The following is a 15,465-nucleotide window of genomic DNA, read 5'->3' as shown; positions in this document are numbered from 1 at the left end:
GTATTGCAATACATTAGAGACATAAAATAGTTTGGTATTGAATACACATGAAATCATGTTAGGCTGCATGGTTATTACTATGATAGTGACCATGCAGATGTCAAAATACAAAAAATTGATCCGAAGGTTATTTATTTTTCGTGGGTCAAGGAGAAATTTCATGGTTATGAAACAAGAAACCATGTAAGGAAGTTCAGCCAGCCCAAACAAGACATAAGAAGAGGGAAATTGTAAACTTCTTGTTTCCCTAACACAAACAACAATAGAGTTTAGAGGCCTATACTTGCAAAGTAGATCACTTTAGGGTGAAACTCCTACATATGTTCCCATCCAAGGGTGATGTCACACGCTCTAGTTGATTTGTGAAATGGAGATCGAGGTAGTACGAACACGTGAGGCTACAAGAGTTGGAGGGCATTTATTGGCTGGTTCTCTTCCCATGTTATTGGTGTAAAGTGCATTTGGAGTGCAAAGAGATGGGGATACTCTTTAGTGGGGTTGAAATAGCCACTATTCTCTGCTCTTGATTGTTTAAATGTGCAAGTGTGGGCTGAAGTGCAAAGAGATGCAGATAAGGCTGAAATACTCTTTAATGTGCTTGTGAATGCCCTAATGGAAGTATGCTCCATGTGTGAGGTCGTGTGGGAACTTCACTAACAAGATGAATGACTTGAGTCATTGAGAAGGTTTGCCCAAAACGTAAAATCATAGCCCCAACTCTCTCTCTCTCTAATGTTGTCTCCAAGATATCGAATTGTGAGGCTAAGAGTTGTAGGAGCAATGCAAAGCGAACTTTGTAAGTAGGGACAATGCAAGAGTAGGCTAATTGCATGGGATTCAAATAGAAAGGCGTGACACCAAACAAATCTGCACCAATACATGCCTTAGCAAAAACCATCACTAAGGCCTCCCTACAGGACAGGCCAAACAACTTTGCACCAATACGGCATATGCCATCACTAAGGCCTCCCTACCAGACAGGCCAAAAACCCAGTGTTCGAGTGGGAGTTGTAGTATTTATCGTTACATATTCCATAGGTGGTGTGTGTGAGCGCGCTATCAATTTTTATTATGCACCAATGATGGGATGAAGCTCCGCTCCTTCATCATCGACATGTAACGGGGAAATATAGACTTGAATTGGTGTGAGTGCGGGAAACTCTTCCTAAGCAAGGTGGCAAATGGAGAACAAAAGGCCTTCGTCGATGATCGCAGAGCATTTGTAAGGAAGTGTGATTGCAAAAGGGAAGGGGAGAGAGAGAGAGAGATAGAGAGAGAGAGAGAGAGAGCATGCTGAGAATAGTGCCAGGTGCTGAGCACATTGCGTGAGTGAGATTGCGGAGCTGCTTGTTAGGGGCATTGTTTGCTTGCCCGTTGATTGATTGCGAGCTGAGACATGCAGGAGAGATGGAGAACCAGAGACGTTGAGCTCATTGACTAGTAAGTATAGAGAGCTGCACAGGCAAGGAGAGAGCGAACAAGAGGAGAAAATGGGTTCTGGAGCTTTCCTCGAACCTTTTCTCCCCTCTTCATCCTCTCCTACCCTCTCCGGACAGACACCCATTGTTTTTGGTTTTTCTCCAGCCAGACTTCACCTCCGCAGCATTAGTACTATCAGAGCTCTATCCTCCAATGACCCAACTCCAGACTCAGCTCCAGAGCAGGGTGGCTCCTCTCCTCAACAGCCTGCAGATAAAGCTCCTCGGAAGTCCAAGCGACCACCAAAGGAGAAGCTTCCAAATGGATTGCGGCGGTATGAAACCATGGCCATATTGCGGCCTGATATCACCGAGGATGAGAGACTTGATTGGACTCAAAGATATGAAGAGGTATACTATTATGCCGGCTAGTGTGGGGGTCTGCATGGTCCACTTTGTTCCGTTAAACATGCGAATACTGGTTTGCTAGAATGAACGGATTCATTGGACGGAAGCATACGGAGATGTACAATTTGCACGTTGCGTCTTCCAAAGAACCAAGCGAACGTTCGTTTGCTCTTTACACTCTGCCAATTAACTAGCCTAAGCGGTCAGACTTAAAACTGTAAATTGTGGGAATGCAGTCTTGCTGCGGCTGTCGATGTGGGCATTTCAGAATCGAGCCCCATTGTCTTCTATCGTTGTCCTGATGTTCCGCTATTTATTATGGTTTGTTTAAGATCTCTCGACTTAATTGATGCTTTCAAGCTTAATTGTTTGGTTGGGCTTCGATAAGATTTTTGTAGGATCTTAGTTCTAAATCAGGAAAGTTATGGAATGGAATAACTGCCCAAGCGATTCCGGAACCTTTCGAATCCCAGATGGCAGCTTATGCTTGGGTAAGTGATGAGAACATAAGAGTAGCTTATGTTTGAAGCTTTGTGTAAAGAGTGGTAAAATCATAGGTTTGAAGGTGAATAGGAGATTCTTTTTCCTGAATGCTTCGAGAGGAATTAAAAAATTTTACAACAGGAATCACTCCTACAGAGTCATTTAAAATCCAGCTTAAGTGCGATGGGACATCTGCCTCTTTTAATAAGTCCCTCCAAAGTTCATGGACACTAGGCAACATGGCTTTGAAGGTGGGACAATGGACTCTATTTTCCAACATATTAAGTGCATGTCTTGTAGTCCTTGTTGGTTTGGTGGGATTATTGATCATGCATGTTGTTATGGGCACATGTGTCCTCATGGATCGTCATAGTTCTTATCAGTGCCTCCTCCGTTTACCTAGAGTTACTGTTGACTCTGAGTTAACTCAATCCATATCCTTAGAAGCACTTTTTTGTGTGTTGGAAGGGGGAGGGTTGCAAAATAGGAACTTATTAAGCTTTGACAAGAGGTGCAAAACTTACGTGCACTAGGGTGCTATGCAGACCATCCCCTTGCAGGTTGCTTCGTTTCACCAAAACTTGCTAGAGCAACCTGTTGACGAGGCTACAGCTGCCTATGTTCTACTTTAACAAAGCCAGCACTGCACCAAGAACATATGTATCTGTCTGCCATCAGTCAAACACTCAAGCACCTGCTGTGCTTGGCTAGTCTGAACAATCGGATCCCAACCCCATGTTGCGGCTGTTCCTGTGCCCAACATAACGTTGATCAGTTTAGCTGCTTTACTGATTGTAACTTTGTCACATATTTAGCAAGAGAGGTGTTGAATCCATACGCCTTATGAAGCAAGCAAATGTTATGATTCAACCTGCAAATCGTTGGCCTGATTCCGTCGACTTCACAACCCCAATCCTAATCTCCCAACCATACCAAATCAGCATCGCTCACCTAGATGCTCTGATACGAAATTGTCGTGATCAAATTACACACCACATGTGCGATCTGAAGTGAATGTTTCCACAACGAATTCTTATCCTAAAATCTCATAGGTATCTGAGCCTTCCTAACCTCCTAGCCTGCGTCGCTGATCATACCTCTAACAAATTCACTCCTATTGAATAACCTGCAGCTCAGTACACTTTGTGGATGGAGTTGAGGTTGTCTCAAAATTTCCCTAGATGGTTCTATTTCCCAAACATGGTTGTCTTGCCACTTGGTCATAAATAAATGCACTGAACTTTTCATGCCCTTGAGGAATTCACATTAAAGTCCATGAGGCACTTCTGGCCTCTAGGAATATGACTATTTATATGTCCCCACATTGATCTATTGAAATTCGACCACCTTGGCGTCGAACCCCACATCGGTTGACTACTCAGCACGTGCTCCCTTGATGATGCCCTTTGTAAGAGGATGCAAAAGGAATTCTATAAGAGTAGCACACACCATCTATATGAGCCTTGCCAAAACCTTGAAGGTTCCTCAGTGACATATTTTCTTTCTTTACATGGATCCTTAACTGACTTTTTTATAGGAGGACAAGGGGTCCGTGCACTAGGTGTAGGCATACCTAGATAGGTTAAGTCTGCACAAGTCTGAAGGTGAATCAGAGATCAGCAGCATGTGGAGTCATGCTTGGAACTGCCAGCAATGACATGTGACAGGACAGAACACCTGTACAAACTGGTTCATGACCTGGAACAGACCTGCGATGCATAGGACAGTCTGCATGGACCTTCTGCAGCAGACAGAGTTTGATTTGACAGCGTGGGGTGACCAGGATCAGGTAGGGACAGAGACACCTAATCTGGAGCAGGGTTGGTCACAAAGTGCAGGAGATGAGGGCAGATCTGGGTTGGACAGATCTGCTGTTCCAGGTCGGGGCAGAAGCAGTCTGCTGGTTGTTTTTTTACTGGGCCGAAGTCAACCGACTTGCGGCTTGGCCACTGCCTATAAAAGCCCTGGCCATTTCAGCCAGGTACCCATGCAAACTGAAGCCTCCCATAAGGTCCCGTGACTGCAAGAGTGTGGCAGATAGTCTCTTCTGATAATTTTCAGTCATACTAGTCTGTGTTTTTGTATCTAGCATCCTGGCTGGTGGTTCCTGCTCAACTGGCACTCTCGGGGAGATTCTTGTGAAAGGGGGACATGTGATGGGCTAGGGTAGCGCGTCTGACTCACTTTCTTGGGAGAACTGACGGACACGTGTTTAGATCTGATGGAGCTGAACACCATGCCCATAAATGCAGATCTGACGGAACTGAACCCCAAGGTCTTCTGCTGACTTCTGGTAAGGATACTTGTCGCGGGGTGATGCTCAATACGATTCTCCTCTGTGCATATTGATGATAGGGACGGAGGAAGATTCATCCTGAGGGAGACATCTTGGTCTTGCTGCAGTACTATGCAGTACTATGTCCTGCTTGGTCCTGACTCGATCCCTTTGAACTGCTGAAATCAAAGGTTGAGGTGGAACACCTCTAAGCCAAGAAATGAACTTGGACTTGTGGCTTGGGATCTTGACATCCAAGCCTTGTTTCTGATAATCTAGTCGGATTGCAAACTTTTCCACCATCATGTTCCCAGGATGATGTTTGTTGCTTGAGTAGGTGCGACCCTGAGTGGCCGACTGTTTACCCACTTGGAGATCTTTAGAGTGGCTGAAGAGACCTGTATGTCGCTCTCTATCTGCTGCCCCGGAAATGCACCATTCAAGGCAATAGAATCCGTCGGCATGAGAGGCAACTGGGCCTTTTGAGCTGCTTCGATGGAAATGATGTCGTTTGAGCTTCCTGAATCTGCCTGGATAAGTACCTTATGAACACCAATATGTCCATAAAACTGAAACATATTGGGAAATTGTCCCCCTTTTGCTGATCTTGAAGCTCCTCAATGACCACTGAGGTTGTCCCTGTAGGAGTTGAAGCTGTAGGTGAACCACTTGACACAGCTCCTTCTGCTCGAAGCTTCTGGTAATGCAGGCGATCTTCCTTCTTATGGCCCGGCACATGACAATGGAAGCATCAGTTCTCTTTGGCATACGTTGCTTGTGTCGCTGCATCCAAGTACCCGCCTCTGCCGCCATCCGTCTCATCTTCTGCTGCCCATTCCCACCATCACCTGGCGTGGAATCTTGGGATTTCTTACTGCTAACCTGATTGGATCCTTGACCCTTGTGCATGAGCTTGAAGTTGTGAGCAAGCTCATATGCACACTTGTAATTCCGTGGCTGAAAACTACTTACGTACCACTGGATGTTTGAACGCAGCCCATGGAGAAACTTGCTCAGCTTCTGGCTTTCCTCCAACCGCAACTGTACAAACACCAGAGTGAACTTGTTGGCGCAATGATTCACCATCTCGATGTCCCCTTGGCATAGCTCGTAGAACGGACTCTGAAGCCTGTCCAGGTACTAGGGTGGCGAGAACCGTGATTGGAGGTCTTTCACGAATTCCTTCCATCTGTAAAGCGGTGCCTCCTCGTCTGCCTCATAGTGGTTATTGAGCCACCAATTGACCACCTTGCTTGTGAGGTGCATGGATGCTAGGATGCACTATTCGTTGTCGTTCATAGTAACAACTAAAAACTAACTTTCAAATTGATTGAGTGACGAAGTCAACACTAAAGGTTCTTGCTTACGGTTGTATCGAGTGAAGTTGAGCTTGTTTGACGGGTAGTTGGACTCTCTCCCTTTCCTCCCCATGTGGTCGGAGTAGAGAAATGAGGAGTTGCCAGTCCCATTCTTCCTTCTCCTCCCGAGCAATACACTCTCTGAGCTTCTTGGCCTCCTGATTGCGTTCTTCTTTTGCCTCCCGAGCTGCTCTGTCGCATTCTCAGGTGGCCTGCTTATGATTGTCCCCCCTTTCGTCCCAGTTATCCCTGAAACACAGGAAACTCAATTCCACCCGTTAGGGTTAGTATAGAAACCTTAGACTCTGGAATATATAGCCCACAATAGAAGTGGTTAGCGTTTTCAACCTAAACGAGGTCAGAACCTTTGGAAATCAAAGGGAACATGTTCAATAAAAATAAAATTAGTTTTAAAAAGCCCTATGAGTGAAAAACGAAATCTGAAAATCACTTTCTGGTAGCCTAAAAGACAAAAACGAAACTGTATGCGAGAAAAACAACGTGTAAAAGAAAGTGTAGTGATTGATAAAAGTGAAATATGCGAAGGATACTTGCCTTGTGACTTGTTATGGGCAGTGGAAAGGAAAAAAGGTAGGATGAAGCAGAAATTCCAGGAATCATTGAGTTGGACAGCAGGAGGATGGCTAGGAAGAGGGCGAATTTGCATAGAGAACAACAGGGAGAGGGTGCAAATTTGTAGAGAGAGCAATTGTGATTGCTTAGAATTGACTCTTGAGCCCAAACTTTATATAGACCTTGGGTGAAAGTAGAAAGCTAATAAAAGCTGAGAAAGCACTAAAAGCAGGCTGAAAAAGCTGAAAAAATGATTTCTAATATTTTATTTTCTAATTATAGTATTTGAGTTGTTATTCTATGTTAGAATAGTTTTTAGGAGTTATTTGAATACTTTAAATAGGTCACTTAAAATTTTTCCCCATGACCCCTCTACCCATGCACACAATTAATTAATCTGGGGCCTAGGACTCAGTTAACCCGAGAACTTAAATGGCTTGTATCTAGCTCTAAACAACTCAGAATTCTACCAAACTGGAATCATCTTTTAGCTCTCGAAAAGCCCCAAAAACTAGATACTCATGGGCTGGGTTTTGAGATCACTTCCAACTCACAAGACTATGTGATCTAGATCTGTCCTTATTGACTAAGCATCATAGCCTAACACACCAAGGCTCACCCCCATGGCCATTGAAGGTGTTAGGAGTATAACAATCGGGTATCGAGAACCATTGTGGATGTGCGTGTGGATGTGCGAAGCGTCATCAATCTCATACGGCATGTTGGTAATTTAATACCAGGTGGAGGGTGATCCGGTAAGATAGTCATTTGACTCGTAACTTCAATGGCGTGAAGTCCGCCCCATGCTCTAGTGTCACTGGATATGATTATGATGGATACTGAAGATCCATGGGCATGTTGAATATGGCAAAGAGAGAGACATGAAGACGGTAACAAAAGACCATACTGAAGATGGTAAACATAGGCCATGCTGGAGATGGCAAACCAAGACCCCTTACTGAAGACGGTAGATCACACTTGAGGTGATAGAGCCACGTTGAAGGTGACTGGTCGTGTCAAAGGCGACAGATCGCACTGAAGGCGATAAGAGCTCTGATGTCCGGAAAGGGTCACATTGCTATACTGGAGATAGCAATGCATGGTGATTAGCCATGAAAAGAGAGTACTTTGAACTGCTGATGAAGATGTGCACATGGTAGCAGAAGATGCTCGGCCGGGATGTGAAATCTTGTCGCAAGAACTCACATAGAAGGATACACATGTGTGGTCAGTAAAAATTAGATCTTAAGAAAGTAAAAATAATGATAAAAAAGTGTGGCAGTGAGAAAGAGCCATTGTTACAACACACTTCATACCTTGCATAAAGAGTGCTCAAGCTTTGGACATCGCATGTTTTTTCATACTTGACATAATGTTTTGTATCCATAGTTTACCACAGAACATTATCTTGGATAGAGATCCTAAGTTTTCTCTCTTTGAGTCTTTGGGTACAAGATGTGCATTGCTCTTTAGTTTTACTTATCATCTAGAATTAGATAGTGAGACTGAAAGAGTTATTCTAGTCTTGGAAGAAATACTGCATCACCACATCAATGTAGAATACCATCTTGGGAAGAGTATTTGCTTGTCGTAGGGTTCTTATACAACTCCTCCTTTCATAGTGCTATCAATATTGCTGAAGCAACTTATGGACACACACTGATAGTATCTTCAACCTTTGTAATACAACAGAGGATGGCCGTAGTCAGAGACCAAATGAGCAAGGCCCCAAGAGGAGTATCAACGTTTTGCCAACAAGCGTAGACATCCTCTTGAAGAATGCAATGAAGGTGACATGGTTTTGTTATTCTTAGCTCCACGTCGCTACAAGAGAGTAAAATTTGTATTTTCAAAATTGCGGGCATGATGCTGTGTACATTCTGGATTTTAAAGAGACTCAACAATTAGTTACAAGTTAGATTTACCGCCTCTTGGGGTAAAATTCATCGTACATTTTCCATTTCATGGTTAAAATCTTTGGTTATATATAATGCAGTTGTTCTAGCTTCGAGCAACTACGTTGCAAAAGTTGAAGATGACTATTTTCTTCTCATTTCGGAATACATTCCGGACCCTATATAGGAAGAGACATGACATTGATTCATCACTGAGTTCCTCGTTCATGGCATGATTTTGGCAACTCCAATACACGTGGTAGAGTGATGAGGACATGCAACAGTACCCAGACAACTTGCATCAGTACTTTCAGGATCAGATACGATTCACTCCAGCAGTTTATCATTTCCACCAGGATCTTCTTTTGAGTGAGAGGGATGTCATGATCTGTGAGTTATCCCTTTCCTAAAACTTAGACTCATAGATGGTTGAATCAATGGACACTTGTGAGAGGGTACGCTTTTCTATGGGACACTTCCCAGGAGGCACACATTGTATGAAGAGTTACAACTTTTCCAAAGAGGCACACATTGTATGAAGAGAACACTTGTATATTGTAATATACCCTCTCATAATGGTTGCATCCTTCATGCACATACCTCAAGTGCGACTCTTCACTGTCTATGTACGAGGGGTCTCATTCTATGGATCAGACACATTGTCAGACATTCTATGCAATACAGATTTTTTGTGCTCTGTAATCACTAGTCTTCTTTATGCTCCTCATAATGATATTAGATAACCAGGATTTTGTACAACGGAGCTCACAAGCACAAAGGGTGGATTGCCATGTGGATGCCCTTCATTGGATTGCCATAGATCTGGCATATGAGCAGCATAGAAATATCATATGGGCAGATACTGTTGGAAAGGTCACCTCCCCATCTGTAAGCCCCCATATGAGGAGAGCATGGGGGAGGGAGACCTAGGGCAGAACCCAACAGAAAAAGAGAGAAAGGGGCTGCCACATAGACAGCATCATGGCTGTCATGTGGGCAGCACATCTAGGACTGTTATGTGCAGGACAGAGGGCCAGAAAAGTACAGAAGCATGGCTGGGACAGATTGCGATGGATCTAGACAGGAGGCGCACTGTCTGCCTGCAGCAGCAGATCCAGAGCAGAAAGGAGCAGCAGGTAGCCACCCTCTGGACCTACATTCAGGAGGATAGAGAGGTGCTAGCAGGGCTGCAGACTTAGCCAGGAAACTGCCCACCTAGACTGGTTCCCAGACAGCAAGGTGGAGAGGATCATTCTGGACGGAAAGTCTACTCATGCTCGAGGTGGAGCACGCGGACTCTAGTCTAGAGATAGCCAGCAGATAGGAGAAGGACTTTTGTGGTAAGATCAGAGGACCACACCATTGGTGGGACTCTGGATCTGTCTCTTTTGTATTGTGTCCATAGTTGTGGACGGAAATATATTATTTGGTGGTTTCTCTATCTGATTGGTTCATTGTCTATTAATGAGTCTGCACACCTATTGAATGCACATAAGTAAAGAAGTCTGTGATTCCACACCCACACCGCACACTGTGTGAGCTCCTGGGCATTACTATAAGTCTTCCGCTACGTGTACCCTCTGTTGGGTCTTTTTTAACAGATACTTGCTCAAACGAAAGGGTGGACGGCCTGGCATTGGCCTTATGGTTAGATACTTGTCTGGATGGCCTGGTTGTGAAGCTATTTAGGGCAGCATAAGCCCTGCCACAAGACCTGACTAAGGGTCATATCTGACCACCTAGGGGTCAACTGATTTGAAGGGTTGGTCGGCCATCTAGATTAGCCCATAGTACAGGAAGTCAGTGGAATCTAGGCACATGTCTGCCTGCCAGTTGGCCCTATTTGAGGGCTGGTCGGCCAAAAAGCAATTTGACAGACTGCCTTACCCACATCTCTGGCAGCCTCTGAAGGCACAAGAAGAAGAGGAGTACCTGCGGTGTTAGGAAACTCTGTTGTGCAGCACATGTGGCTGTTTGTAGAGGCTGCCACGTGTGAAGCTATTGTACCATTTTTGTACTTGAGCTATCCATACATTGTGGAGCATGGTAATGACAATTTGGAGCTGCCCAACTTGTTGCATAATATTCAAGACCTGAGTGTGCTCTAGATCTGTACCTGTGTGCAAAATGTTAGGAGGAAGAGTTGAGATCAGTTTTGCAGCATGTGTGGCTGTGGGTAGACATGGACCTATTGTACCCATTTTCAACCCACATACTGTGGAGCATGGTAATGACAGTTTCCTAGCTTGTTGTGTAACATTCCAGATCTGCTCTTGTGTGCACATGTTTGGAATGTGATGTGAGAGTAGTGAGGATCCTTGAGAACATCCTATTCTCTTGTGAGTGTAGTACAGATCTGCTTTTCTATTTTCTGACACTGAGTTCACTATCTAATTATATGCAAACATGTGTAAATATTGTCTCCATAAGGTTTGGTGGTCAAGTCCATAACATCAAAAGAAGTTTTTGCCCAAGTTATTCTCTTGAAATTGCTTGTAATCTTGCTGTCTCTATCTGATACAATTGGAAGTCCATGGTGAATTAATATTTGTTTCATAAAGAAAGTGGTGTGTCTATTGAGTTCAAAGTCTTTTGACAAGGATTGAGTGAGCTTGCTTACTAAATCTTCTTAAAATGGTCAAAATCATGTGTAGTCCTTGTGGGGACTAGATAACTTCTTTGACAGATATATGTTCCCAATGAGTGGTAGCTACCGATAGGGATTAAAGCATGCCTGGCGTCTTACCCTTGTCGTACCTTCTTTTTGGTGTATGAAAAGCTCCATCAGAATAAACATTATTGTGCTGTGGAATTATATGAGACACATCTCAATGTCCCCCACACATGATGGGTTGTGAGATTCCTCCAACAGCTTCTCATGAATGTTACAAGGAGACATATATCTTGGATTGAATCCAAAGGCATAAATTGCTTATATATCATGGGTCGGGAGATTCACAGCTTCTCATGAAGGTTACAAGGAGACATATATCTTGGGCTGAATCCAAAAGTATACATCTCTTATGTTATGGTCTTTATGACCACCTTCGCTGAGTGCTGCCATATTTTCTGGTCAAGGTCAGTTGGCTGTCTTGGTTGGCTGGTTTATAGATGTAGTTAGGACATCTTGCTAGGCCTTCAAATGCACCACATGCCACGACAATGACGAGCACCGGGTAAAGGGGTCTCACACTGTGCCCCATAGTCGTGCCAAAGCCCTCTCCAACTCCATAAAAGATTGGTGGAATATTGAGAAGGGCTTTCATATTTCTTTATATTATCAATGCTCCGAAGTCCACAATATTTATATGGGACCTTGGTACGTGTCATGAACATGAGGGCTACACCCCCTGTACATTAGACTTTAGGGTGAGAGTTCTATAATCCCAACAATCCCTTCCATGGACTGAAATCCCATGTCCCATGGCGGTACAGTTTGAACAACTCATCAACAAAGCACGTGAGAGGCTATGTCCCCTCTTCATGCATTATCCCTTAGCGGGTGAGGCCTATAACCCCAACAAGCCCCCCCATGGGCTGAAATCCCGGGGTACTTTCTGGACAACTCGTCAACAAAGCTGTGAGGGGCTATGCCCAGGGCCCTCTTCATATATTAGGCCTTAGCAGGTGAGGCCTATTTCCAATAAGCCTTGCCATAAGCTGAAATCCCATGGAGGCAAATCTAACTGCTGCGGCAACAGGCTGTTGGCACCACAATCATGCACCTCGGGTGGCAACATGCTGCAACAGCAACTGCCAACAAATCCGATTCAGAGCAGAGCACCCGCCACACGTCAACTCAGGACCAGGCACAGAGCAGCCCATCATCCACAGTCTGCCAGTACAGCTGGCTACGATACCATGTTAGGAGCCCGCAAAGAGCCATGGGTGACATCAATGGAGAGAACTGATATGGGGGTGACACATCCTGCCTCATAGCTTTGCCAAACCCTCCAAAGGCTGGTGGGATATTGTGGGGCTTCCACATTTGTTTATATGTGTCACAATTTCTATGTGGGACCATACAGAGGCCCCCAAAGGAACACTTGTCATGAGTGTGTGAGGGCTATGCCCCCTTCTTCATACATTAGACCTGAGGGGGTGAGGCCTATGCTGACTCTTGATTGGTGCACCTTGGGCTGGCATTTTCAACACCTTGTCTGATCTGTTTTGCAGGCTCCCCTGCCCTATATATGGCCTTCACTGAAGCCTCAGTCCAGCAGGCATTCAGGACCTATTCAGGAGCCGTTTGGGGCTCTGTAAGGCCTTCACTGAAGCCTCAGTTCAGCAGGCATTCAGGACCCATAGAGAGGATCCATCAGCCCTTAGTTTCTTTGTACTTCAGCCTTCCTTTTGGCTGCAGTAATCCCAGCATCTGCTGCATGTTCATGGCTCTAAGTTACTCACAAGCCTTTTCTTAATACCATGGACAGCAACTGCATTGAAAGCTTTTTTATGCTGATTATTCAATGGGCTCCTACCCTGGGTGATTGTTTTGTAGAAAACTGAAAAGTTTGGCTACAATAACTCCTTCAGCTGAACACATGCACTGTCTTAAATATGCTTCATGCACTCATTGCCCTCCCATTCCCTCCCCTTAGCTCATTTTTCTTTAATACTAGTGTTTCTGGAATTGTCTGCTACAGGTTAAGGGAAGGCTTATCTCATATAGATAGTTCTCATTTTCCTCAATTTTCCCTTTTCCTCTTTTGGCATCCGTAACCTTACCCAGGATAAAGGACTCAATGAAAATGGCGTTTTGATGCGTATCATGAGAGATTGATCTTTAGAAGTGGTTGTAAGATAATACTGTGGTTATATACAGAGTATACTCATTTTTTGTTAATGTGTGTTTCTGCTTCTATAAAGATCAAGGGAATCTACTTATTTTAACTTGATAAAAAAGTCTTTATACTAAGAGTTACCTGCATACTAAATGGACTATTACACCCAGGCCATCATTGCAGGAGGTGGACTAAATGTGGAGTTTACCAATCGGGGGATAATGCCTCTTTCATACAGCATAAAAAAGAAGGATACTGGAGGAGTCGCTAACAGGTACTTGGATGGCATTTATATGCTATTCACGTATGTAACAAAACCTCAAAGTCTGCTTGACTTGCAAAGGAAATTTAATGTGGATGATGACGTAATTCGCAGCACGACAATTCTGCTGAAGTAAAAGGTTCCTAGTTTCCTTGCTATTCCAGGTGTGTTGAGGGAGGTTTGGCAACTTGGTGTTATTCAAAGCATTAAGTTTTTATGACAGAAGTTGTCAGGAAAGCTGCTTTTTAATTCTGAGAATGAAAGGCTGGGAAACGTGTAACTTTCCTGAGATTGTGTGAGGACATTGTTAAAGTAGGCAGTTCTAGGAAACATTGGGTTGTCACTGCTGCACATCTGTTGGTGGTGAAGACTTTTTTTGATGGAGGAGTGCATAAAACATTGAAGGCTCTAAATTGTATCAGGTCATGCTACTAGAAGATGTGTTGCAGAAATTTGGAGCACACCTTTCCTACGGAGCAATTCTTTGTTCTTGTGATATGGTTTGAGGCACCTAGAAACAAAATTCAAGAATTTGGGAAAGGAACGATGATTGGCCACACAATTTGTTTAAATGTGCCAGTAAATCAAGCACATATCCCATTTCACCACACATGTTGTCATTTTCATGCACAAATGTCTGTTGAGGCTCTTCTTTTGACTTTTTAAGGATTGAGCTATTAGAGTACTAGTTAGGAAGTGTTTGCTTGTACTTTTGAAGTGATTCAAGATGCAGAAATGAAGAACAAGGTTCTGGAATTGATCACAAGCCTTGTAACTATATCCGCTCCCTTTTCTTCCATCAACACCTCTACCTCATTGCTTGCATTGAACCTCAACATTTGACATTCAATTTGCACATAGAATGACGAGTCAATGAAAGTCTCTATATGATAAGTTATGCTATGTATGGTCTCTTAAGGATTTGCATTTTTTCTTGATACGTTACTCCCCTTGGTCCTCTGTGGTTTAGATCTTTACCTACGAAAGCTAGAACATACTAAACTCGCTATTGCAAGAATTCAATCAGGATTGAGATGGCTAGACATGGGTCATCGTGCATCAGAGTTTTTCTTCAATCATGTCAAAGAAAGAAAGATTAAAGAAACAATCCAGGTAATGCTAGATGATCGAGGAAGGGAGGTCACGGGAGACACAAACATAGTGGAACTGTTCATCTCACACCTCTCCGGTGTTGTAGGAGCCTTGCCTTCGGTGGTTCATCAGTATGAGGATAGATTATGGGACTCCTTGGAGCTTACTCCCAAGATGATCAATCAGCAAGAAGCGCTTTTGCACCAAAGGCCTTTCATGTAGAATGAAATCAAATACGTGGTCTCTTCCATGCCCAAAGAGAGAGCCCCTGGTTCCGATGGAGTCCCAACGGAATTTTATCAACATTTTTGGTCGTTGTGTGGAGCTGATCTCACGTAGCCACTCAATCACTGTTGTCTCGAGGGGCATCTTCCCCCTCTTGTCAACAAAGGGGTGATAAAACTGATACCCAAGTCTTACAATCGTCTCCTCCGAAAGGAATGGTGCCCATTAACTATGCGCAATGGAACATATAAGATTCTTGCCAAAGTAGTGGTGAATACAATTTGTGCTGGTTCATTTAATTCACAAAAGGCAGTATGGCTTTGTATACGGGAGGAGCTTTCACGATGCAATCCTTAATCTTCTTTTCTCCATAGACTATGCAATCCCGCAAAACAAAAGATTTATGCTACTAAATTTGGACCTGGAGAAAGCCTACGATGGGATATCATAGGATTTCATTCTGAAAACTATGGAGAAGATCGGATTTGGTCAGGGGTTCTGGAGAATGACGAAGGTTCTCTTTTCCAATGCTACTATTTCTGCAACAATAAACGGGTACCACTATGGTTGTTTTTCTCTGCGCTGCTCAGTGCGGCAAGGTTGCCCACTAGCTGCTCTCCTCTTGGCCATTGTCACTGACCCCCTTCTTCGCCAGATAGATGATCGTATGTCCAGAGGTGCAATTCGTGGTC

At 44.0% G+C, this 15,465-nt stretch overlaps 1 protein-coding gene across 1 annotated transcript; it reads left to right on the top strand.

Annotated features, from left to right (window-relative positions):
- The first annotated feature begins 989 nt into the window (after nucleotides 1–989).
- Nucleotides 990–14,091, top strand: LOC147896368 (small ribosomal subunit protein bS6c-like). Its single transcript, XM_087383029.1, has 2 exons — nucleotides 990–1,829; nucleotides 13,365–14,091. The coding sequence occupies exons 1-2, from the start codon at nucleotides 1,491–1,493 to the stop codon at nucleotides 13,590–13,592; spliced, it is 567 nt and encodes a 188-aa protein (XP_087239155.1). The 5' UTR covers nucleotides 990–1,490; the 3' UTR covers nucleotides 13,593–14,091.
- Nucleotides 14,092–15,465: the final 1,374 nt, after the last annotated feature.

The sequence above is a fragment of the Dipteris shenzhenensis genome, chromosome 12 (genome assembly GCF_047967505.1).
Source record: "Dipteris shenzhenensis isolate YYH24624 ecotype China chromosome 12, Dip_SZ_1.0, whole genome shotgun sequence".
Classification (NCBI taxonomy): Eukaryota; Viridiplantae; Streptophyta; class Polypodiopsida; order Gleicheniales; family Dipteridaceae; genus Dipteris; species Dipteris shenzhenensis.
The sequence above is the reverse complement of the archived record's forward strand: the minus strand, read 5'-3'. Positions and strand labels throughout refer to the sequence as shown.